Here is a 23,699-nt window from a genome sequence, read left to right on the forward strand (position 1 = left end):
CCTGAACAAGACAATATTAACAAGCAGCTGACGTGCCGCCCTTCTCTACGGCAGCATCATTTGTAGTAAACAAAACTTGTTTTTTTGGTTGTTTGGAAAGTAATGTGGCTTCCAACGTGACCAAGGAAACCATAACCCGAGTCATTAAATGTTGACGTGAAATAGCAACAATGCGCAATGCGACGCACTTTTGTTCACACCTAAGCATCTTAAATATCAAATCATTGAACTTGGACGGTGTTGGGAGTTTTTTTAATCACATCCAGCATGTGCTTCGGTAAGACCTCGTCGATCAGAATTCCGCCTGCGCCTTTCCTTATAGACTCACGGCTGAAGGGCTACCTTCGGTCACCAGCAAGTTGTAAATTTGTAAATTGGTTTCAATGAAATATTGGGAAAAGTTTAGTGCCCACCGTAAACGAGAGCTTGTGACACACACACACACACACGCACACACACACACACACACGCACGCACACACACACACACACACACACACACACACACACACACACACACACACACACACACACACAAAGCTCCCAGGTCGATGCAGCAGGGAGAGGAAAGTTGCCGCCGTCCAATCAAAACACCGCTTGTGCCCCTGGCCGTTCAAACAGCGGACCAATGGGAAGGCGCGGGGCAGATTCAGAGGGGACAGCAACAACAGATAAAATGTTTGACTTCCATCCATCCGTCCAATCCGCCCAGGACTTGTCCAGAACACCCTTGAAAGAGGGCTAGATTGATTTGAACTCCGGGACACTCCACACACCATGATCACGTCTTACGTGTCGAACGACGGACCGGATATTGGTCGCCCACATTTCTGAGGGATTCAACTTTTTTTTTGCCGTGCGCGCTGTTGCCATATTGGCGAGGCAACCTGTTACCCGCGGAACCTGAGGCAGACGAGGCATCATTAAATATATCAACAACAAAAACAAAAAAAACCCCAAAACAAACAAAGAGACCTTTTCGGGATTACGGGTCAAAATTGAACTCGGGGTTTCTTCTGAAGTGTACCCTGGCTGAGGGTCAGGAGCCATGACAGCGCTGACAGGCGGCATACCGAGAATGATGCGACCAACTCCGCACCAAAACTACCCACGGGGAGGCTATTCTCTAGAAGGTAAAACAAAACAAAAACAAACAAACAAACAAACATGACAGTAACACGATAAGGTTCAAGTTTAAGTGTTCATAAGCGTGGTGAGAAAGTTACAGCGGCGGCCACAACTTCTGTTCGTCCATATTTAATGACGTAGAGTTATACAGTAAGTTGGGATGGTGGATGGTACCCAGCTTGGACTGTTCTGGCACTGTTACCCGCTGGCCTGGCGATCAGCCGCACAGGGCGCGATCATAAATGGAGGTATATACTACTACAACTTGTGTCTTGTATTGTGGTTATTGAATGTCTTGCACTATGCAACACTTACCCCCCCTCACTCCCCCCCCCACTCCCCCCTGTCCAGTCTCAACCCCGTTAGGACAGGGGCGAGTAAACCAGCTGGGTGGCGTCTTCATAAACGGCAGACCTCTCCCCAACCACATCCGTCACAAAATCGTGGAGATGGCCCATCACGGCATACGGCCCTGCGTCATCTCGCGCCAGCTCCGAGTGTCCCACGGCTGCGTCTCCAAAATCCTGTGCCGGTACCAGGAGACGGGCTCCATCAGGCCGGGCGCTATCGGAGGCAGCAAGCCCAAGGTGAGGCAATGACGTAACACGTAGCCACCGCGAGCCCTTCGCTGTGGAATAAAAATGACGATGCGGAATAAAAACGGCCACCGCGAGGCTGCGCGTGTTCGTTATTGACACGAAGTGGATTAGAAGTGTGTACATGTGAAGTCACGAGCCCGCCAGCGCATCCTCTGCAGATACAGGCACAACCCAACTGAACCCAACTTCATTCAGCCTTTTTAGAGTTGTTGTTATTATTGTTATTATTTTTCTCCTCGCGGCACGACGTTGACGTCACGCCTGCATATTAAAAACATTTTTCGTTACCCTTTTAGTTCATAGACTCATAAAAAAACGGAACGAGACTAAATAAATTTGAAGTGGTTTTTTTTTCCAGATGCATTTTAAATCGATACATAATAACAAACTGGTCTGATTGCATTGAAAGCAAACGACAACTCCAGATGTGGACAAGAAGATCGAAGAGTACAAGAGGGAAAATCCGGGGATGTTCAGCTGGGAAATAAGGGACAAGTTACTGAAGGATGGGATCTGCGACAGGAACAACGTCCCTTCAGGTAAACTTAACATGCAGTGTGAATAAATGGCCTCGGGGGGAAAGCAGGCAATAATTATTCCATAAATAATGACCGAATTGATTCATTAAACAAAATACTGTCGCAGAAGTTTGGCTACACAAATAAACATGACTTGACGTGAAGTTAAAATTGGTAGCCTCTTAAGCCAATTTGTTTTCTAAATATCCCCGAGTGAAAAAAAAGGAACCTAATGGTGGAGATAATATAAAATCATATGTTTTTATATAATATTTCTAAATTTATGCAGCTATTGAAGTTACAATTTTTCATATTTTTTTTCTCTTTTCACACAGTGAGCGCAATCAGTCGCATCATGCGCTCTAAATTCGGGGGAAATGGTGAGGATGAGGAAGATGATTATGAACTGGAGAAGAGGGAAATGGAGGAAAACGAACGACGGACCAAGCACAGCATCGACGGTATCCTAGGAGACAGATGTAAGTACTTGATCCACCTATCGTATCTACACTAATTAGCCCGAGGGGTCGTTTTGCAGTGCTGGCTGTTGTTGGTTATGTTAATTATGGATCGAGGTGGCGCAACAATCCCCCCCCCAAGGTGTCTTTTGCTCCTTAATGTCTTCGTGAAAGCCAAATTATACGAAAGGAAATGAAAACAACAACAACAATAACAAATATAAAAGTACAGTCACAAGCGAGGTTCAGATTACTCTCAATTGCATGGTGACATTTGATCGGTTATATTTCTGCTAACAAACCTGGCTAGAATCACAGATTAAAGTGAAGATCCCTCGCTTCTTCTTTTCTTTTAATTAAATATATGAATTTATGTATCGTTGGCAAAGGGAACTAAAAAACGACGAGCGGGAATTCCGGTAACCCGTGCAGGATCATTGTATCCCGAAGGCATGCGAACAAGCGAGCGGCTGCGAGATTGGGCAGATTCGCGGCGGGGGGGAGGGGGGGGAGATAAACGTCGCCGTAAAGATGAGCGGAGCCCTTTGTCGCGCCGCTCCCGAACGCTCGCGCAGGGGAAACCCGTCTCTCTCGCGCACAATCGGGCCCTTGAGGATGAACTTGGGAGACAAAGCTGCGCGAGTCCATTGAGGCTCGCGCTTCGGTTTCACGCGCACAAAGGCGCGTTGCTCCAGTGAGCGGCTCAAGCGGCGTACAAAAAAAAAGACGCCGGGGCCTTTCAAAGTGCGGGAAGGAAGGAGGGGGGGGTGGAGGAGGAGGAGGAGGGGGGGATTGCTCCGACAAAAGGCCGGCAGAAGACATTATGAACCCGCAATGAGCGATGAATTATTCAGGGACACCGATGGGCTCAAGTCGGTCCTATTTTATAGACCGCTTACTCCGAGGAAGGAGGGAAGAAGAAGAAGAAAGAAAGAAAAAGAAGGAGAAGAAGAAGAAGAAGCCCGTGTTCACCTACAAAGTGTTAATTTGGGGGCTTTCCGCGGTGCGCGGTGTAGGCCGCGGGCACCGGTAGGAGGAATCACCTGTTGATTTACGACCTGTTGGCGGTCTGAGGAATGCCACCGGGCCGCAAACCTAGTCCACAGTTTTAAGACGAGACAACTTTGATAAGTTATAATTGACTTTTGCTTGGTAGTTTAAAAAAAAAAAAATTACGTCACCGTTATCGCTTGGCGGAGACCCGTCCGTCGTTTCTGGCTCCCCTGAATGTGGCAAAACCACCGCGTCGTCGAAAACACGGCAGGGCGGCTCGCAAAGAGGCCGGTTAATGGCGTCGACCGAAACGCGCGCGAAATCGACGCAGGCGCGCGCGGGGTTAAAGTCTCTCGCGTTGCCAAGCGGCCGTGCACGGCGAGCAAGGCCGCCCTTTTCTCACCGGATTAAATCGAATATTTTTCTATCGTTTTCTAATTTTGTTTGATGGGGGTGATGGGGGGGGGTAGTAGTTCCCCGTCCCCCCCATATAGAACACATCTCTAACCCGTCAAACTGCTCAGAACAACCGGTCTGCTGAGATGGTAAGTTGCTATTCAAAATAACAATTCGAGTAAAAAAAAAATCAAATCAAATCAAATCAAATAAAAATTCCAAAAAAAACTGCCCCCCCCGTGACTCCAATAAAGCTATATCCAGTTAGACCTTTTGCCATTTACCTTTTCCCGTTTCACCGGGATATTCTGCACGTTGTCCTACACGGATTTCAAAAACCTTTCGAGCAACTGAAAATCTTACTTCACATTAGATCTTCAACCACGGCCTATATTTGTCCACATTTAAGGACTAAAAACAACGATGGGGGTGGGGGGGGGGACTGTTTCGTGCCAGATATGGGTGACGCTTTCCTCCCCATTTATTTACAGGATGGCAGTTTTTCCATTCTCGTGTCTCTCCTGGAAGTAGTTGTTGTTTTTCCTCTTTTATAGCCCTTCATTAGAATGTGAAAAGAGTGGGCTTGGGCACCGAGAGAGTGTCTTCTGGCCAAATATTGATTAAGTAGGTGTTTGTAGAGGCTATTGTTGCGGCGGAGAGAGGCCTGTTGCTCTCTGCCCCTTTCTCCTCTTGCACTATTGTTAGCTTTCCTTAAGTGCTAAGATCAAAGCTGACTCATTTAGATTTATTTGTCTGGGAAAAGGACGCTGTGGCCAAAGGTTTGTGGGATAAAGTACACCGGGCAGCCTCTGGTCTGCATGGCATTAGCAAGTGCCTGTACTTGTGGGAAAAGGATGCCCTGAAGGTGATCGTAATCGGCGCTGGAATGAATCGGATGCTAAATGGTGTACTTCCCGTTTAAGCTAAAGGCTGATTTTTGTTTGCGTGTCTCTCTCTCTCTCTCTCTCTCTCTCTCTCTCTCTCTCTCTCTCTCTCTCTCTCTCTCTCTCTCTCTCTCTCTCTCTCTCTCTCTCTCTGTGTGTGTGTGCGCACGTGCGCATGTGTGTATGTGTGTGTCTCTTTAAATGTATAAGAATATTTGAACAATATCATATCAAATTCATTGACCCAAAGATCATCAGCAGCAGCAGCAGCAGTAGTAGTAGTACGCAGTTAAAAACTGAGTGTTAATTCAACTCTGAGAGTGTACAAATGGATCCTTTTGGGTCCATTTGTACACTCTCAGAGTTAAATTAACACTTAGGAAGTTAAATTAACACTCAGGATTTTACTGTGTAGTAGTAGTAGTAGTTGTTGTTGTGGGGTCGTGTGTCAAGAAAACTTGCAAAATTGTGAAAAACTTGACCAGTCTTGTTTAATCTGCAAAGAAAACAGCGAATCTACCCAGTTTTAAGAGTAAAAACTAATAATAATATGCATGAGAATTCATCATTTTTTGCAGGAATTTCAATAGTTTGTTTATCCTCCCCCCAAAAACAAAAACAAACCAAAAAAAAAACAAAAACAAAACGAACTCCCACTGAGGATGCCTATCGTAGTTGAGACTTATGAATGGAAATGATTGTTTAATGTTATTTGAGAAAGAATGTGCACATTGGGCGCTAATTAATTTACGACAGCTCTTCCTCGGTTTATTGCCATTACATACACTGTCAGCACTTTAGCCTCATTTAGCTAATTAAATTAACCTAAGTCATGAAAGAGGAGCAGCACACTCTCGCAGGTTTCATTTGTAGCGGTGGGGAAGAAAGGGAGAAAGACGGTAAAAAGAAAAGCTCAGAAATACAAACAGTCAAAGGGATAACTTCTCTTGAAAGGGAGTCCCGCGGTGCCAAATTGAATAAGCCCAGTTCCTTCAAATCTGCCATGGTGAACGCAGTCAACATGTAATAATTGGTTTCATTGAGGTGCATTCTGACAATCTGCTGCCATTCTCCCGCCTCCATTGTTCAGAGGCAGGCAAATAGCCAGGGGGACAGGAGGAATCAAGCACTGACAAAACATGAAAGATTTAGCTGCTTTTGTCAGAGAAACTGAGTAGGACTTTGTTTGTGTAAATAAAGTGGGTTACTGGCTCCCTGTGACTTTGGCATGGATGGAGGGAGCGAACGGTATATGAGTAGGACAGCAGGGAGAGTGTATTTTGGGTTCGAGAGGGTCTGACTTTTATTTTGACGAATATGCTAAGTCGGCAAACATGCTCTGTGCAGGCCAAGTCCAGAGAGGAAACGATGACAGCATTTATAAAGCTTCATAATTTCTGTCCTCGGGAGACATTTAAGACTATAATCAGGTACATTTCTCCCTCACAAACGTAGAAATATTGGCTATGTAACAGAGCAATGTCCTGTAACGCAAGGACAACTTTAAATGGAGTGATACGCCGATGCTCAGTACCTATAACTTGTGTGTTTGTCAGCGGTGCATGCATTTTCATGGTGCCTTAGCGAATGCGGCCGAGACTGGGACTTAGAGGAGGCTGTCTATAGTCAAAACAGGGAGGAATGTCTGCTGCAGCCCCTTGTCCATTTCCCTGCAAGGGCTGTGCTGTGAAGAAATATATATACATGTATATAATATACATAAATATATATACATATATGTATGGGGAAAAAAATAAATATAATCCACAATACCTGGAATATATTGCTACCCTTGGGAGATTGACATTGGAGGGAGCATTCCAGATTTGTTCCAGGCACAAAAATTTACATGTGTACGGATAGCTATACAGACAGACAGACACACAGACAAGCAGACAGACAGACAGATAGCTAGCTAGCTAGCTAGACAGATAGATAGATAGATATACATACATACATACATATGTAAACATGTAGACAGATACATAGATACATTGATAAAACAGATAAGAAACAAGTAATAATGTTTAACAAACCCCTTCTCCCCCCCCCCTTCTCACAGACTAAGCTAACACATTTACTTTGTGTTGGCATCATTCTCAAGGCGCTCTCTCTTCTCAAAACAAAAAAAAAAAAAGAAAGAAAAAAAATCCACACTGGCTGATCTGCAACTGAATGCAAGGCTCTATGCTTCATTAAAGCCTCTTTCTCTGTTGGCACCGGCATTGTGATCCTCCAATATTAATTCAAAGGACAATTAATGAATGCAGGCCAACTTTGAAGTAAGAGGCTGGGGTCCTGCCCCGAGCCGGCCCCTCAATGCTGATGTACTCTCCACATTCTCTTCACTAACCCCAGAGACACTGTGAAGTGACTGAAAGAGAAGCAATGAGCAATGGAAGGTCAAGGAGAGGAGCCCCGGTAGAAAAAGAGCTCTCTATTTCCTTGGAAGTATTAGCCAAGCAAAACTCTGTGATGGGGTGGGTAAAAGAGTGCGAAAAGAAAAGGGTCGGGGGCGAGGGGCGAGGGGACTGTGGCAAAGAGGAACACAATGGGATAGTTAATTGAGTAAAGCCAGACAGCGTTGTCAATCACTTAACTTTGTTTAGCTGCAGTTTTTGTGAAGCTGTTTCGTACACCACATTGCACATTATGGACACGCCAGCGAAGCTCTGCCGCTCTCTTGATTAATGTCCTTTTTTTTACATCTTTAAAAAAAGAAAACTCATCTCAAAGAAGGGGACTTTAAGTGATTTAGGTTCCGTTTTTTTTTTTAAATGACATGTTCATCGAAAACTTGAAGTCACTTACAAGTCAGGGCACCCATTTCCTATGACGGCTGAAACCGGTTGCCTAAAACCAAACATAGATATTTAAAACTGCGGAAAATCCATGTAAGATAAAAAAAAAAATGGTGTGCCAAATCAGGGTTGAAATGGTGTTTGGAGAGCGAAGGAGGAAAGTATGGAATGCGCTGATGGCTTCTCTCTCTGTTGCGCGGGGTCAGCGGTGAGGCCTTCTTTACTGCGCCGCCACACAGGGCCCTGGCTTGGCACAGGTCAGAGGTTACCCGAGGGTCATTTGACTGTTAGAGCTATCAGCTGCCAGGAAAGCAGGGTTACAATAATGTTTGGGTGAAAATGACAGCTAATGGACTCCCTGGTCTCAGTACTACACGCCAGTCAATCGCTTGTTGAATGGATAGTGTTCTCCTATGCATCTATTTAAATCTAATGTAATCATAGGTTGAAGTGCAAGGAAATTTGCCCTATACAATTTGGTTTATTTCAGAATGCAGAGACTGCCACCATGAAATTATGTTCACCAAGAGTTTCAGCTTTAGAGGATAGACTGGCTCTGAGTATGGGAGGAGGTCCCAGGCCCGGGTTGGGTTGGGTTGGGTCGGTTTGGGCTGGACTGGGCTGAACTGAGGTAGGTCTTTGCTAAGTTGGTCTCTGCTGGGCTGGAACGTGTGGCAGACTGGCCTGTTGATGCAGCCCTACATGGGTCCCGTGTAGCTTTGTCCCTGAATTGGGGGTGGAAATGCCACCGTGAAACTGTCACCTAACTGCACCACAGTGGAACTAAATAATAACCACCCCAAGCTGGGCCCAAATAATGGCCAAGCAGGACCATTTGTGGCTTTTTGTCATTTCAGCTATATTAGGCGGTGATGCATCTTTCAATGTCATATCGCCAGCTACTTCTTTGTCCATGCGGGGGCTGACCTCCTGCACTCGTTCTCTCCATTTTTTCTGTCCATCATCATCATCATCATTGTATCTCCTTCTCTTTCTCCTTCTATCTTTGCAAGCCCCAAGCGCCCCCGCCCTTCCCCAGGCAGCTGTGGGTTCCTGGGGGCTCCTTAGCAAGTCAAGTGAGCAGCCCACTCACTCCCATTTTCTCCCTTAACTGTTAACTCCAGCTGGGCCCATAAGCTGTCAGTTAACTATTCAGTTCCTCCAGTGCATCTGCCAGCCCCGGCTCTACGCACAGCACCACTGTTTTATTCAGGAGCCCTCTCGCACTGGACTCCACCGATTGAAAGGGCCAGATCTACTTCCCTGGGCAAATAACTAGTTCATTTGTCTCTTCTGCCCTTTGTTTTGCATGGTGAACACATGTCACCAGCTCAATTACCTTCTCTATTAACAGCCCTTGGGGAAAATCCCGTTGGCCCCTTCTAAGACAAGGCCATAAACTGCCCCATATGCTCTCTTTCCCTCTCTCGCTCTCCCTCTCGCTCTCTCTCCTCTCTTTCTTTACCTTTCTTCTCATTTGCTCTCCCCTTCACTCCGACTTGCGACTTTGCGACTGTCAACTTCTTCTATTGAGCATCTCATTTTAGCTTCGAGTTTAGTTATTTTCTTCATAAGAAAGTAGACAAATGCGTCTTGATGCAGTTTGTGTGTGTGTGTGTTTGTGTTTTTGCGTGTGTGCGTGCATGTGTGCGTGGACATATGCCGGCGTGTTTGTATGTGCATGCTTGCAATACTTGGATGTATAGGCCTGTGCATGTCTCTTCGTATTAGCGTCTCTTTGAAGGGTGGAGGGTAACTGGGTGGGGGATGAATGCTTGGCAAGGCCAGCTCGGGCCACTGTAGTCCAGCCCGTAAACAAGAGCAGTCTTTATTCCAGAGTTGGAATCCTCCCTGGTTTTCCCTGGTCTGTTGGAGGCACCACTGCTGCAGGTGATGCTAATGGGAGCGGACGTTTCCGAAGTTCACATCTGTGACCCCGAAGAGCTGAGCTTCCCCGCCTGTCTTTCTCTGCTCTTGATCGATCGATGGTTCTGTTTACCCTGGACGGTGTGCCAGGAGGCAGTATCACTGTCAGTTTCTTTGCTGATGACGCAAGTGTGTTTTCGTGGACACGTGGACACGGGCATGTGTGAGTCAGGTGTGTGCCTGCGTGTGTTGAAGTTCCTGATCAGTGAGAGGGACCTGTTGAACTGACCCGTTGAATACGCTACGATCTGCTAATCTCGGCTAAATAAATTCGGCTACCACCGAGCTATGCTAGCCAAGCACGCTACGGCCGCTGTCCGCTATCTGAGTAAGCTTGTTATTGTTTTACTAACCTACATATTTTACTTTGTTTGGAAAAGTCCCCGAAAAATCCCCCCCCCCCCGAGGGATAATAATCTATATTTTTAATAAGATTCTTGTCAGAGTAACAGCCAAACTGCGAGGATGTGGAATACTTTCAGCTGCCCCGGCGCTTTAGCAGCAGCGTAAAATTTGATTTGGGTGTTTAAGTAAAAAGGTCGAGGCCTCCGCTCTTCTTTTTTTTTGTGTGTGCGATTCGTATCCTCTTTTCCCGTTCGTCGGAGGGAATGTGTGGGAACAACTCGCTGCAGGCCTTCTCCTATAGAGTGGCGCGTCTCCCTCGGCTGCAGTTCACTGTGGCCTGAGAGCCCTGGCTGAAAAAGTGCATACGCAAAGACGTGGTCGCGATGATGGGCGAGCCGCAAGGGAGAGAGGGAGGAGGGAGGGCGTAAGGAAAATAGGAGCGAAGGGAGGGACAGGTCTCAAACGTATATTTTTACTTTTTACACTTATATATCTTTTTATGTGGCCAGTAAAAAGTGACATGATTTGAATGACCAGCCCAAGCGCACCCGACTCTCCGTGGCCGGGCACCCCGTCCCCCTTCCCCTTCCCCAGCATCCTCCGTCTTCAGGTGTCTTTAGACTCCCGCTCCGCTCTCCATGTCAACCCCTTCAAGTAAGTTCCCCAGCCCCCAACTCTCCGTGCCCCCTCAGGCTGTAGAGGGAGGGGATTGGGGGGAGGGGAGGGGGGGGGGATTTGATCTCCTGCTGTGTCCCTCCACAGCCCCCAAAGTGGCCCTTCTCTGGACCTTTTTGTGCCCGCACCCCCTCCCCAGCTCCCTCCTCCTTCCTATCCACCCACCCTTCATTCCCCCACTTCGGCCCTACAGCCCCCCAACAGCCCCAGCTCACCCTACAGCCCCCACCCCACACACACCACCCCCCCCACCACCCCCATACTCCCCTGCTGGGCAGGTGACAGGCCCCTGAATGCAGGCCCGGGCGGCCCTGATGGCTCCTACAGATGGAGCGTGGTAATCGGCCCAATAGAGCCCTGCCACAGGCCTCTCCCTTCGAACATACAAAGGCCTCGCCACATCACTTCCAAAAAAAAGAAAAAAGAAAAGAGAGAGAGAGAAAGAGAGAGAGGGAGAGAGAGGAAGAGAAAGCAAGCCAGAGGATGACAAAAGCAACACTGTCATTTGCCATTAAGGGAGAGCCCGTGATGGAGTGTTTTCTCTGCAGTTACTAATAATAAAAAACAGGGAGGGGGGGTGAAGAGAGAGGGAGAAAGAGAGAGAGAGAGAGAGAGAGAGTGAAGAAGGAGGAGAGCCCCCCTCCCCATACTGCAGTTAACATGATACAGTGGGGAGCTTTTTCTCCTCCGAGGGGGTTTTTATGAGCTCTGCCTTCCCTCCCCCAGGAATCTCTCTCTCTCTCTCTCTCTGTTTCAGCTCCGTCACAGGCTCCCTTCTCCCTCCTCTTTCTCAATCTCTCCCTCCATCAATAAAATGGTAACGACAAAGTCTGCGTTACTCGAGTCTTTCGTTGTTGTTGTTGTTGTCGTCATCGTCGTTGTTGTTGTTTATCCGCTGATTAGAAACAGTTGCACTTTACAGTGTGTTTCAGCGTGAACCAAAGTGTGTATTCTTAAACGAGGCTCATGCCACAGAGAGTTTGGACCAACATGTTTTTGTCCGAAATTGTTTACAGGGAAGATATCGGGTTTTAGGTCCGAGCTGTGTGGCCGCTGACTTATACGCCGATTGTGTCGTAAAATACAAGCCAGCTGGTTTCAAGCCACATCCTTACCTAAACAAACCACATAGCCACGGTGGAAACGGGCCTTCCAGAAGAGTCTTAATGTCCGGCCAGGTTCTTGCGAAGCCTCTTTGGCAGCGTGGTTACCCATGGTCCGAGTGTAGTAATAAAGAGCTCTCACTTGGCGTCGAAATCCTCCGTGGCGGCTGTCCGGAGCGCGGCAGAATTCCCAGGGTCCAAATCTGTGTGTAATGCCTGGTCGAACTCACACTGGCAACCGGCAAAAGCATTTCCTGTTCGGCTCCAGGAGCCGAGGCAGACGAGGGGAGATCCCACCCCCCCCCACCCCCCCACCCTCCGCCCGCCTGTCTGACTTGGCACTTTTTAATTAAAAGCTTTAAATCTGGAGTGTAAATGTCCGTGGCGACAGGCCGGGCTTGGTGCTCTGGTGGCGCGGGTTTTCTTCCCCCTTACACCTGCCTCTCGGCGTTGGGTCTCGTTCACTCGCTCTCTCTGCCCTAGTACGGGTGTTTGTGGGCTGCTATGGGGACCTGGTCTGGGTGTCTAAAAGGTGCAGTGAACCCTCCTCTGACTGCGTTGGTGTCCCGCAGGGTAGACAGGGAGTGGACTCCAACTCTTTCTAGCTGCCACCATCTGTGTGTGAAACATTGTCATACACTGGGAGCATTGACAGGAAGCCCATGGCCCAGACGCAGCAGATGCATGTTTGTGAGTGAGAGAGAGAGAGAGAGAGAGAGAGAGAGAGAGAGAGAGAGAGAGAGAGAGAGAGAGAGAGAAGGGGGATTGCAGACATGTAATGGTGGACAATGGCAGGCTGTCACGCTAGTTTGCGGAGCCTAATCATTATTTAATAGATGGGTAACCTCCCCCCCATACGCTGCCAGTCTTCCAGCTCTCGGCCTCGAGCCTCCATTGACACCCCTCTTCTGCTGAATTAGGTCCCAAAAGCGGGTCTCTCCGTCAGCCAGTCCCCCTCTGTTTGCCTCTAGCCCCACCTTGCCCTCAAGTCAACAAATAGATTAAGAAGCACCTGCGAAGGGATGGGTGCCCGCCTTTCAGTGTGGGACCATATCGCCACAGTGCACAGCATGGTTAAGACCAGGAGAGACACGCTGGCCCAGGGGATAGATGCCCCGGAGGGATCTACCCCTCTCTAATCCATGTTCAAGCAGCCTCCGGCCTTTGATCCCCTCAGGAACCACTGAGGAGTTTAAGGGACCTGCAGGACACAATCTGAATCGGCTCTGTGCCATGAGTTGTACTCAGCATCATCTATTGTCACGGCTCTGTTCATTGTATCGCGGCTTTGCTGCCAATATGGTCACGCCCAGGTTTCACTAAGTACCCTCTGAATTCCTGCCTCGGAGGGCTACTGGCCCAAGTAACAGCGTGCTGGTGTTGCAATTTCAGCCAGCCACTCGGACGAGGGTTCAGATGTGGACTCGGAGCCGGGCCTGCCGCTCAAGAGGAAGCAGCGCCGCAGTCGGACCACCTTCACAGCAGAGCAGCTGGAGGAGCTCGAGAGGGCCTTTGAACGCACGCACTACCCCGACATCTACACACGGGAGGAGCTGGCTCAGAGGGCCAAACTCACAGAGGCCCGAGTACAGGTCAGACACACAACCCAACACACACACACACACACACACACACACACACACACACACTTCCAGTTCCAAGGACCTTCCTAATTTTGCCTTTGACAGCCAAACACCACGGTGGCCCGTTATGGTAATACCCCGCTTGAGTGTGTACCCACAGAGATGAGGGGTTCCTAGTTTCACCAGGCTGTCTAAAAAAACCACAGTGACAGAAATCCCTGACCAGATGCCTAATTTAGATAATTTATTAATGGAGCCTTTAAACAGCTGTAACGGCTTCGTGGGCTTGCCTTATCAGACTCCTGCGACTGAGCACACGAAGACGTGACGTCACCGTGGTTCCACTGCGCTCTCCAGATGTTTAGATCTCTATCTGTCCGGAGCAGGAAGCCCCCTTCTGAAAACACACTCACACCCCCAAAACACACACATACATGCACACACCCCTCATGCACGCGCACACCCCACCGCAAAAACACTCCGACCTCTTCTTCTCTTAGGTGTGGTTCAGCAACAGGAGAGCCCGGTGGAGGAAACAAGCGGGAGCCAATCAGCTGATGGCGTTTAACCACCTCATCCCTGGCGGTTTCCCTCCATCAGCCATGACCGGCCTACAGCCCTACCAGCTGTCAGACAGCCCCTACCCTCCCACATCCATAACGCAGGGTAAACGCAGCGGCGCACGCCCGAACTTGAGGCGTTACGCCAGACATTTTTTTCAGTATATGAATTATTCTAATTTAACTGTTATTCACTTGACTCGTATGATAAATGTTTATTTCTATTTTCCGCACAACATTTTATGCCTGTCTCGCTCTCTCCTTCCCGTTGTGTCCTAAAGCTGCATCGGAACAGCTCGGTACGGTGCACAGGCCGCAGCCGCTCCCGCCAACCTCGGTGCACCAGAATGGGATCGGCTCGTCCACAGGGTCCCAAGATGGAGGATCGGCTTACTGTCTGTCCTCTGGGCGCCATGGCTTCTCTGGCTACTCTGAAAGCTTTGTGGCCCCGTCGGGACACTCCAACACTGTAAACCCCACCATCAATAACAGCCTCTCACCACAGGTTAGTGTATAGTGTGTAGTTAAACATATGTAAGATTAAATATGCACAGACACACAAACACACCCACACACATGTACACACACCCTGTGACCCATGAGGTGTCATTGCAAGGACACCGATGAAAACCTACTCAGGCTAAGAAACATGGTAGCTTCTTATTCTCATTTGTGCTGATGGCTTGTTGATGAATATAAAATGTGGTGAATGTCAGTCTGTTGGAGGACAGAATGGACCAGATAGGAGGGAGGATGAGAGGAAGCCAGATGATGACACAAATCAAAACTGAAAAGACAATTATGGTCGATTACACAGTCATCAGTGTCCATCACTGGCTTCCTACCAGCCAAGTAGATGGACTAACAGGCGGAAAACGAGCTTTTAACCACCACAAAGGGTGGCGAGCCCCCACGCAATGCATGCTGGGTACTGTGTCTCATGAGAGAGGTTCTCAGAGTCCTGTGGAGCCCAGATAAAAAACGGCCTCGGGCAAGTCTGTCTCTGCTTGTTGCCTCAGGACGCATACAGAAGCAGGAATATATCTCTTTTATCTGCCATGGTGCGCAGTCAGAGAGCAGTAGGTGGCACCATTGTGGCTGGGAATGATAACCGACTGCTTTGATATTTGAGCAGTGGTACAGCATTACACATAGCCGACTCCTCACCGCGACTCAGCCACTCATTCTTCTCTGCTCTTTAACTGAGCTGTTGGCGGGTGTCTGACATGTACCTACTTCCCTCTGGTGTAGCGTGTACGGTTTTGATGTGAGTTCACACACACCGAGGGGTCACTCGGTGACTCTCGCTCTAATAAAGAGGCCAAAGGTGCAAGGTCCTCATGGATGGTTTCGACATTAACCTTACCAGGCCGCTCCGTACTGGATGGCCATCTCATCTTGCACGAGGACAGCGTGCCTGGAATGTTTTCTCAGTCTGGAATTGCAATCACGGAATGTTCCAGTGTCTTAATTGATAGGAATGAAGTAATCTATCCCCTAGTAATACGGTGTGTAATTTATGTAAATGACCCACTTTGTTGGATAATTTGTTTTAATTTAAGCATTCATAGCAGCTCTGTGACTCTATACTGCGGTAGGCTCATCTCCCGTTTCAGACGAGGATGGAATTAATTTCCAGGTTTTAACTCAATTACAGGGAGGAAATGACGACTCGATGAATGAATTGATTAAATTCTGTGCCATTGATAGTTAGCGTATAAAAACCGTCTTTGTGATTAGAATCCTTCACAATTAAACCTTTTTAAACCTTCAAAACAAACCAATTAGACCTTGGAGATGAGCCTTTATTTTAAAGCTAAAGTGTAATTTCCAGTTTCGCTTTCAATAGCTGCAGTTTAAGTTGGGTGAGTAGGAACATTTTGAAAAGGAAAACTTGATCCAACTCAGATACTGTCTGGAGACGTTACACCGCTGAGTCCACTTCTTGCTCTTCATCAGAATTCAAAATAAAGACACCGTCTTCAGTTCCGAGGCACAGACAAAACTGAGTCGGGTGTAGTTTTGGTACCGTAGATTGGCAGCGGTTGGATTTTTTTGTAGTTTTTTTTGTAGTTTTTTTTTTGGGGGGGGGGGTGAGACATTAGCTTCTGTGTCTGAGAGCGGCAGTCTGGTGGACTGCAGACTCCCTGTGGTGGAGGGTCGCTGGCGTCTGGCTGCTGATCTGGTGCATACCAGAGCAATCCTTTCTCACCGAGGAAGCAAGCGTCCGGGATTTGCACCCCCATGAGACCTAATCCCCGGAACAGCCTCGAAACAGACACACCCTCGGGAACTGCTGCTGTTTCGCCGGCAGAGAGGAGGCGCGTGCGCGTGCGCGCGCGCGCGGACGCGCTCCACCCTGTCGGTTTCTCAGCTGCATGCAGCGCAGCGCGCACGGCCGCAGACCCACGGCGTGGCTCGGGGGTGCGATACCGGCCCCATGTGCTTCGTGTTTTTCGGTAGTCACAAATCACTCCCGTTTTTTTTTCCAGGCGTGTAAGGTTAGCGCCCCCTGCCAAACACCTGTAAATTACATCAATTCAGACACCTGATGGGGGATCGCTGCGCGCGGCGGCCATTTGAGAGAGAGGAAAAAGGCCTCCTCCTCGGGGTCACCCCCGTCCACGTGTGTATACCGACCCTGTATTTTGTTTTCATGCGGACTAGTGGGACGTGTGTGTGTGTGTTTGGATGCCGGTTCTGAAACCCGTTCGTTACTAATCTTTCCTTCTAATCTTGTAAATTGTATCTGGTTGTTTTTCTGGTCGTTAGGTTTGTGGGTTGTTGCAGTTACTTTGTAACGCAGGACCGCTCCGCCGCTTCTCACGCGATGTTCATGCAGCTGTTCGCGATGTATCACCAACGAGACCTCTTCACCTCTGACATCACAACACTAAATGCTCGCTACACGTGCACACACACCACACGCGCAGACACACACCACACGCGCAGACACACACACACACACACATTGTTCCCACGTTCCCTCTAGCCTTTTAACACTGATCCCAGTAGAACACGGGGAATACCGGGCATCAAGACAGCGGGCACGAGGGTACTGCTCAGAGCGGTCAGCTTCTTCCTTCCGTTTCCAGAATACACACTGAAATTTGGAGAAATCATATTTTATATATATATTTCCATTCGTCCGGCTTCGGAGGGAGGGGGGGGAAGGGTTCTCGATTTCCTTTCCATCATTTTGATTTGACCAACAAGCGATACGCTATTCCACAGGGCCGCGATGGAACAAAATGAAATAAAATAAACCCCCTTAAATACGCGTCCGCCGGTTGGACAGGATGATCCCCGCATGAATCACTGGTGGGATATTGGATTGAACCCGCTGGTCCTCGGCCAACATCAGCGCCCCGGCCGGTCAGCTAGGAAGCCCAGTAAAGAGAACCACATGTGTAGGTGAAGCCGGTTTAGATGTAGTTCTGATGCCGAACAAGGAGAGAGAGCCCATATTTCAAACCGGCCTGAGTGAAGTGGAAAGAATGATTCAACAGTGTTGAATATGTTTTTATTCCTGTTATTTCTTATGTTAATCATATTTTGAGCTCAGTTCATTTATCAATTTTGAGTTTTTTCCCCCTTCTCTTACTCTTTAATGGGTCTCCATGATATCAAATGTCTTTATTTATGACACCCAAGAGACTCATGTCCACTACACTTCCTATAACGATATGTGTCCTCCTCACGAACACGGTGCAGCTGGAAAATCCTTTGGATACACATCTGTCTGTTCTGTCCTGGGTTGTTGTTGTGGTATTCTGTTCTGCTCCTCACCAGTATTCCCCTGTTTCTCCTCACAAGGTGATGGGTCTGCTGAACCCAGGAGGAGTCCCCCACCAGCCCCAGAGTGACTTCGCTCTCTCCCCTCTGACTGGAGGCCTGGAGCCCAACGGCGGCATGGCGGCCAGCTGTCACGGGTCCCAGCGCCGGGAGGCCCTACCAGGCCTGACTAGTATGCCCGCCCTGCCGAGTTCCCAGTCCTACTGTCCGCCGACGTACAGCTCGCCCGCATACGCTGTGGACCACCACCCGCCCTACCAATACGGACAGTACACCCAGAACAAGGTGTGCATGACTCTCCCCCTCATAATAGATATATATATATATATATATATATATATATATTTGTTGACTTTGCATGCCCTCTGTGGACAAAAGCTGTTGCGTTTTGCAGAAGCATTTCCTCCTGTCGCAATGGTCTACATTCACCCCACCTGGTAGCTCGTGCATTTGTTTTGAAGAGACGAGTGAGACACGTAGCGGTGTCTGTGAGATATCCAAACCGGCGTTTATTGTGGCCGTGTCTCCCGTCGGTGTGCCGCAGGTCGTCCCGCCAGGTTTTGCGTGGAAATCCGACTTGGACACGAGCATTTGGAGTCATTACATTGCAAATACCCCGCGTTCTCGCTGACGGCCTCTTTGCTTACCCGTCATATAGCGGCATCGCAGTTAAATCGAGACTGATAAAAACTCCTCGTAGCGGCTTAAAGGACTCAACGTGAGTTTCTGCGTTTTGTTTTACAACTACCAAAGCCATAACAGTTACGCACGTCTGCAAAGCCCGCTCTGCCGGGGCCGTTTAGTTTAGATTTTCTGACTCATAACCAAAGTTAATTGCAAAGGCCGTGCTGATGAGCGAGCATCTCGGATTCCCAGAAGAAGGACTGAGTTTACATGTGTTACAGGGCAGTAGTGGGCTAGCTCAGGTTTGATTAGCATCACTGGACTGGCCACGTGGCTCGATAGAGAGGCAGCTCGGGCCCTTTCCCCAAACCATACGCACTAACGTGAGCGCCCGCGCACACTTCCACTCGCTGCCCCCCCGTGACCCCGTATGATGAGCCTGCCCATCAAACCCCGGACTAGCTCACCTAGCCATGTAATGACCCCTGTGTAACGAAGATACCCCGCCAAATGAAAGGAGCCACTTCCCCAAAGCATTGTTTGACAGGGGGGAGGGGATTTTGTGTGTGTGTGTGTGTGTGTGTGTGTGGGGAGGGCGCTGAGCTGGGGTACACTACCACATGTCGACTGGCCTATCAGTGGTGACATCTTGTTATCATTAATTTGGCCAGTCCTGGGAGGAACCCATCTGCAGCTAGTGGAGGTTATGGGGTAATGTGTGTGTGTGTGTGTGTGCGTGAGAGTGTGTGTGTGTGTGTGTGTGTGAAGTGGGGGGTTAGGGGCTCTTTAAGAGTGAGCGATTATGGCCCTTGGCAGGCCGGGATTAGAACCATGTGTCCCTGTGGAGGTCAGATTCAGAGTTATTATTGATCAGCGGAGCGAAGCCAGAGAGCCGAGGCTCGCGCTCACTTCACCCGGGTTTGTTCGGGTTCAGAGAGACTCTTTTCAGACGCAACTTCATCCCTCTTCTGTGTGTCTCCTCATTCGCCCAGGCAGTCCAGAGCCTAGCCTGTCCTCTCCTGCTCGCACCTACTTTCTAACTCTGCCGCTTCCTCCTGTCGGTCTGTCATCAACAGCATTTATATGTGTAACGTATGAAACTTTTTATTCCCCTCTCCTCCGTTCCCCTTGTCCTGCAGGTGCCTTTCATGATATGAAGCCCCAGCATGGCTTGAGTGGAAGACTTCTTGGGGGCTGACCTGTGATTCATCTCGAGACCCCCCACCCCCCCACCCCCTGCCACAGCCACTCTCACCCGACACACACACACACACACACACACTGGGACCCTTTTGCCAACCTTCCCCCGGTCCAGAGGACAGCGAGGGGGTTGTGAGGGGGAGGTGCTCCCGCTGGAGGGACTTGGAGGGAGTCAAAGCAGGGGGTGGTGTTTCAGTGAAGATGTGTGTGTGTGTGTGTGTGTGTGGGTGGAGGTGGGGGGGGGGCTGGCTGGAATAATCAGGACCAAGGGATAGCGTCTCCAGTTACCTGGCGCTCGCTTTGCTCACGTTTCACGTCACGCTTCGAGGACCAAGCACGCCTCGTCGTCCATGGTTGGCGGCAAAGATGGAGGAGGAGGGTGGAGGGTAAATAAAATCAAGATTCCGCCTTAGTTTTTTTTTTTTTTTTTTTTTTGCTATAAGTGGCAGAGACGTGAGATGAAGTGGACTTGAGTTTTAAGCAGGTCAACGCTCCCCCAGTGTATCAGTGGACCAGCGTGACATGGTGGGGGGTGGGCGCTCTTGCGGCTGGCGAGTATTGAGCCACGGTGTTGTCAGAGACCACTTCATCACAACGGTTTGGGGGGGGGAAATGACATTTGTTGTACATTGATTTGACACTTACGTGTGGGTTTGGAGCGACAACGGTGATACCCAGGACGTCCGCCAGAAGCGCGGGAAGAGAAGAATAACGTCACACTGAAACCACCGCAACCCCAAAGAACGTGCAATACACTCATACCTCATGTGATGTAAACCCACACAGATCAATAATCCCGTAGGTTTCTTCCTTCGGACATCTTTCATTCTGGGTCGTGTGCATGGATCACTTAGGCACAGACAACATTACGACACAATAAAACACCCACTCACACACACACAGACATGGCAAACACACACACACACACACACACACACACACACAGACATGGCAAGCACACACACACAGACATGGCAAACACACACACACACACACACACACACAGACATACACACAGACATGGCAAGCGCACACACACACACACACACACACACACACACACACACACACACACACACACACACACACACACACAGACATGGCAAACACACACACACACACACACACACAGACATGGCAAGCACACACACACACACACACACACACACAGACATGGCAAACACACACACACACACACACAGACATGGCAAGCACACACACACACACACACACAGACATGGCAAACACACACACACACACAAACACACACACAGACATGGCAAACACACACACACACACACACACACACACACACACACACAGACATGGCAAGCACACACACACACACACACACACAGACATGGCAAACACACACACACACACACACACACACACAGACATACACACACAGACACACACACACACAGACACACACACACACACACACACACACACACACACACATGGCAAAAAAACAAAACACACACACACACACACAGACATGGCAAAAAAACAAAAACAAAACACACACACACAGACATGGCAAAAAAACAAAACACACACACACACACACACACACACACACTGGTTTTGTCCTGAAGCCAAAAAGCGCCCCTGCTGGTGAATGGCGAGGGGAAGGTGTAACGTGTATAAAGTGTTTTGCTTGTTTCATTGTATCGGGATTCAGGAAGTCACGAGGCTCTTATTTATTCAGTGTTAGTACCGCGTGCCCGCCCGTCAGCGCTCCTCGCGCGAGCCCTCCGCAGTGCCTCTGTTGTCTTAAACAATGACGGTCTATTCAGTGATTACCTGCCTATTTTGTATAAATTTCATTTACGGCTGCATAAAATGAGTCCTTTGTAAGTTGTTCCGTGTAAAATACAGCACTATTTACTATTTATAATAAACTATACAGACAATGCAGAAGGTGAAGTTGGTCTTTTGAGGATGTGGAAAACCGAAATGGTTGCAGTTTACTTCATGCGAACGAACAAAACCCTGCGAAATGTATTTCCTCCCCTCTGCCCCTGCAGCTATTCCGTTTTCTCTCCTTTATCTTTTCATCCATGTAATAATTAATTCACAATAACGTGTCAACTGTTTGGGTGTTTTTTATATATATACATGTATATATATATATATATGTATATATACACACATACATGTATGTATATTATGTATATGTATGTATGTATGTATGTATGTGTATATGTATATATACACACATATATATATACATACATACATGTGTATATATGTGTGTATATATGTATGTATATGTATGTGTGTATATGTATACATACATATACACACATCCATGAATGCACGCACACACACACACACACACATATATGAGTGTGTGTGTGTGAACCGCTGTGGCGACAGCGCCGACTACTGTGCCCGCAGCTTTGTGCAAATCTAAATCATAAATGTGTCGTCTTTCATAAACACTCGTTTAAGACAAACTCCCGCTCCCCGGGGGCCCTTTCACACCCCTTTCACACCCCTTAATGATTAAAGCAGGAGCCGTGTAAATGATATAAACACAACAGCCCGCAGACACACGGGGACATTAGTCACTGCCATGGCTGGAGGGGTTGAGAGGGCTTCGGCTTCCCAGCTCTCATTGCCCTGCAGAGAGAGAGACGGGGGAGGGGGGGGGAGGGAGGGAGGGAGAGAGGGGGTTGGCTCCCCCTCTTTGCAAGCTATTGATACCGCCGGTGAGTTTTTTATCGCTCGTTCTCCTTTTCTTCCCCTCCGCTGGAGAATGGACGGATCAGGTGCCCGCAGCTGTCCGTGTCACTCACTCTGAATATAAATACATAAATGCGCGCGAGTTTGCGTGTAGCGCGTGCGTCCGCGCGCGTGTGCTTTTGTTTGCGCGCACACGTTTATTGGCGTGCGTAAACGGTTGGCGTCGGCGCTGGTTTCGTGCGTCCGGGACGGTGAGATCAGGAGACCATCCCGGCTCACTGTTTTCTTCTTCTTCTTCTTCTTCTTCTTCTTCTTCTTCTTCTCCTTCTTCTTCTTCTTCTTCTTCCTTTCTTTCTTTTTTTTTTTTTACAAGTGTTCGACTTGTAAGACACAATGAGTGAAAAAGCCAAAGGGGTCGCTTTGGAACGGAGTGTCAGTCAAGCAGCAACACACTGGAGACAACTTAACCTTTGACCCCCGGCGCTCTTTGAAACGAGTAGACTACTTGACCGGAGCTGACAACAATCCAAGCGTCTCTGCAGCCTCCGAGCGCCCAAATTGAAAGTGAAGAAAGAAGGGGGAGGGCGCGGGGTGGGGGGTGGTGGAAAAATAGCTCGAGAGAAGAAGGGGAAAGTGAGAGGGGAGCATTGTTTTAGTAAACCGAGCGAGGCAGGACATCCTGGGAGTGTTCTGGTCTCGGGTACGACCGACTCACAACGCATTCTGAAAGGAGCATGGGCTGAAATGGCGGGGCGCAAGTCGCTTCCAAAAGAGGGCAGGGGTTGTGTCATGGAATGCTTTCTGCGATACCACAATGGAGCCGTCCAATAGGGTGGCCCGTAGGGACCGGGGGGGTCTATCTCTGCAACGGCGTGTTATCAAGGCTCTCGAAGCGTGGCACGACATGCCTTTCCTAAAGCGGCTCGGTGCCCCTCTCAGACTCCCTCCTCGCGAGCCCTCGCCCCGTTCGTCCACGCGCCTTGTCCGTTTATTTTGTTCCGAGTTCAGCACACTTCTTCGCCGAGACCTTCTTGTCACCCGCTCATCTCGCCGCCTCAGTCCAGCTCCACATGAACCAGACCTTCCTGCTCGCCCTGCTCTCCAGATGCCAGCAGATGATTCTGGAGGACACGCGTAGCAAGCAAAACGGACATCCGAGCAATGGCACCGTGTCGAGCCCCCCGTCCATCACCGACCCGGGGCCCACCGTCTCCAGCTCCAGGAAGTCCTACGACAACGCCTACTTCTACATCCTGTTTGTCATGTTCTTCTACTCGTTCCTGGCCGTGACACTTTTCAAGAACTTTATTCACAGCGACACGGCCAAGAAGGACCCCTATGAGGAGTTCATAAGTACAGAGCCATCTTCCACCCAGAAACTCAACGCAGGCCCCACGGTGAAATTTGACTTTGAAGAG

At 48.9% G+C, this 23,699-nt stretch overlaps 1 protein-coding gene across 1 annotated transcript; it reads left to right on the forward strand.

Annotated features, from left to right (window-relative positions):
- Nucleotides 1-1,047: 1,047 nt before the first annotated feature.
- Nucleotides 1,048-19,544, forward strand: pax3a (paired box 3a). The gene is made up of 9 exons (XM_056292614.1): nucleotides 1,048-1,132; nucleotides 1,479-1,714; nucleotides 2,136-2,265; nucleotides 2,580-2,723; nucleotides 13,218-13,417; nucleotides 13,909-14,074; nucleotides 14,250-14,473; nucleotides 17,785-18,048; nucleotides 19,527-19,544. The coding sequence occupies exons 1-9, from the start codon at nucleotides 1,048-1,050 to the stop codon at nucleotides 19,542-19,544; spliced, it is 1,467 nt and encodes a 488-aa protein (XP_056148589.1).
- The last annotated feature ends 4,155 nt before the right edge of the window (nucleotides 19,545-23,699 follow it).

This window comes from Lampris incognitus, chromosome 14 (genome assembly GCF_029633865.1).
Source record: "Lampris incognitus isolate fLamInc1 chromosome 14, fLamInc1.hap2, whole genome shotgun sequence".
Taxonomy (NCBI): Eukaryota; Metazoa; Chordata; class Actinopteri; order Lampriformes; family Lampridae; genus Lampris; species Lampris incognitus.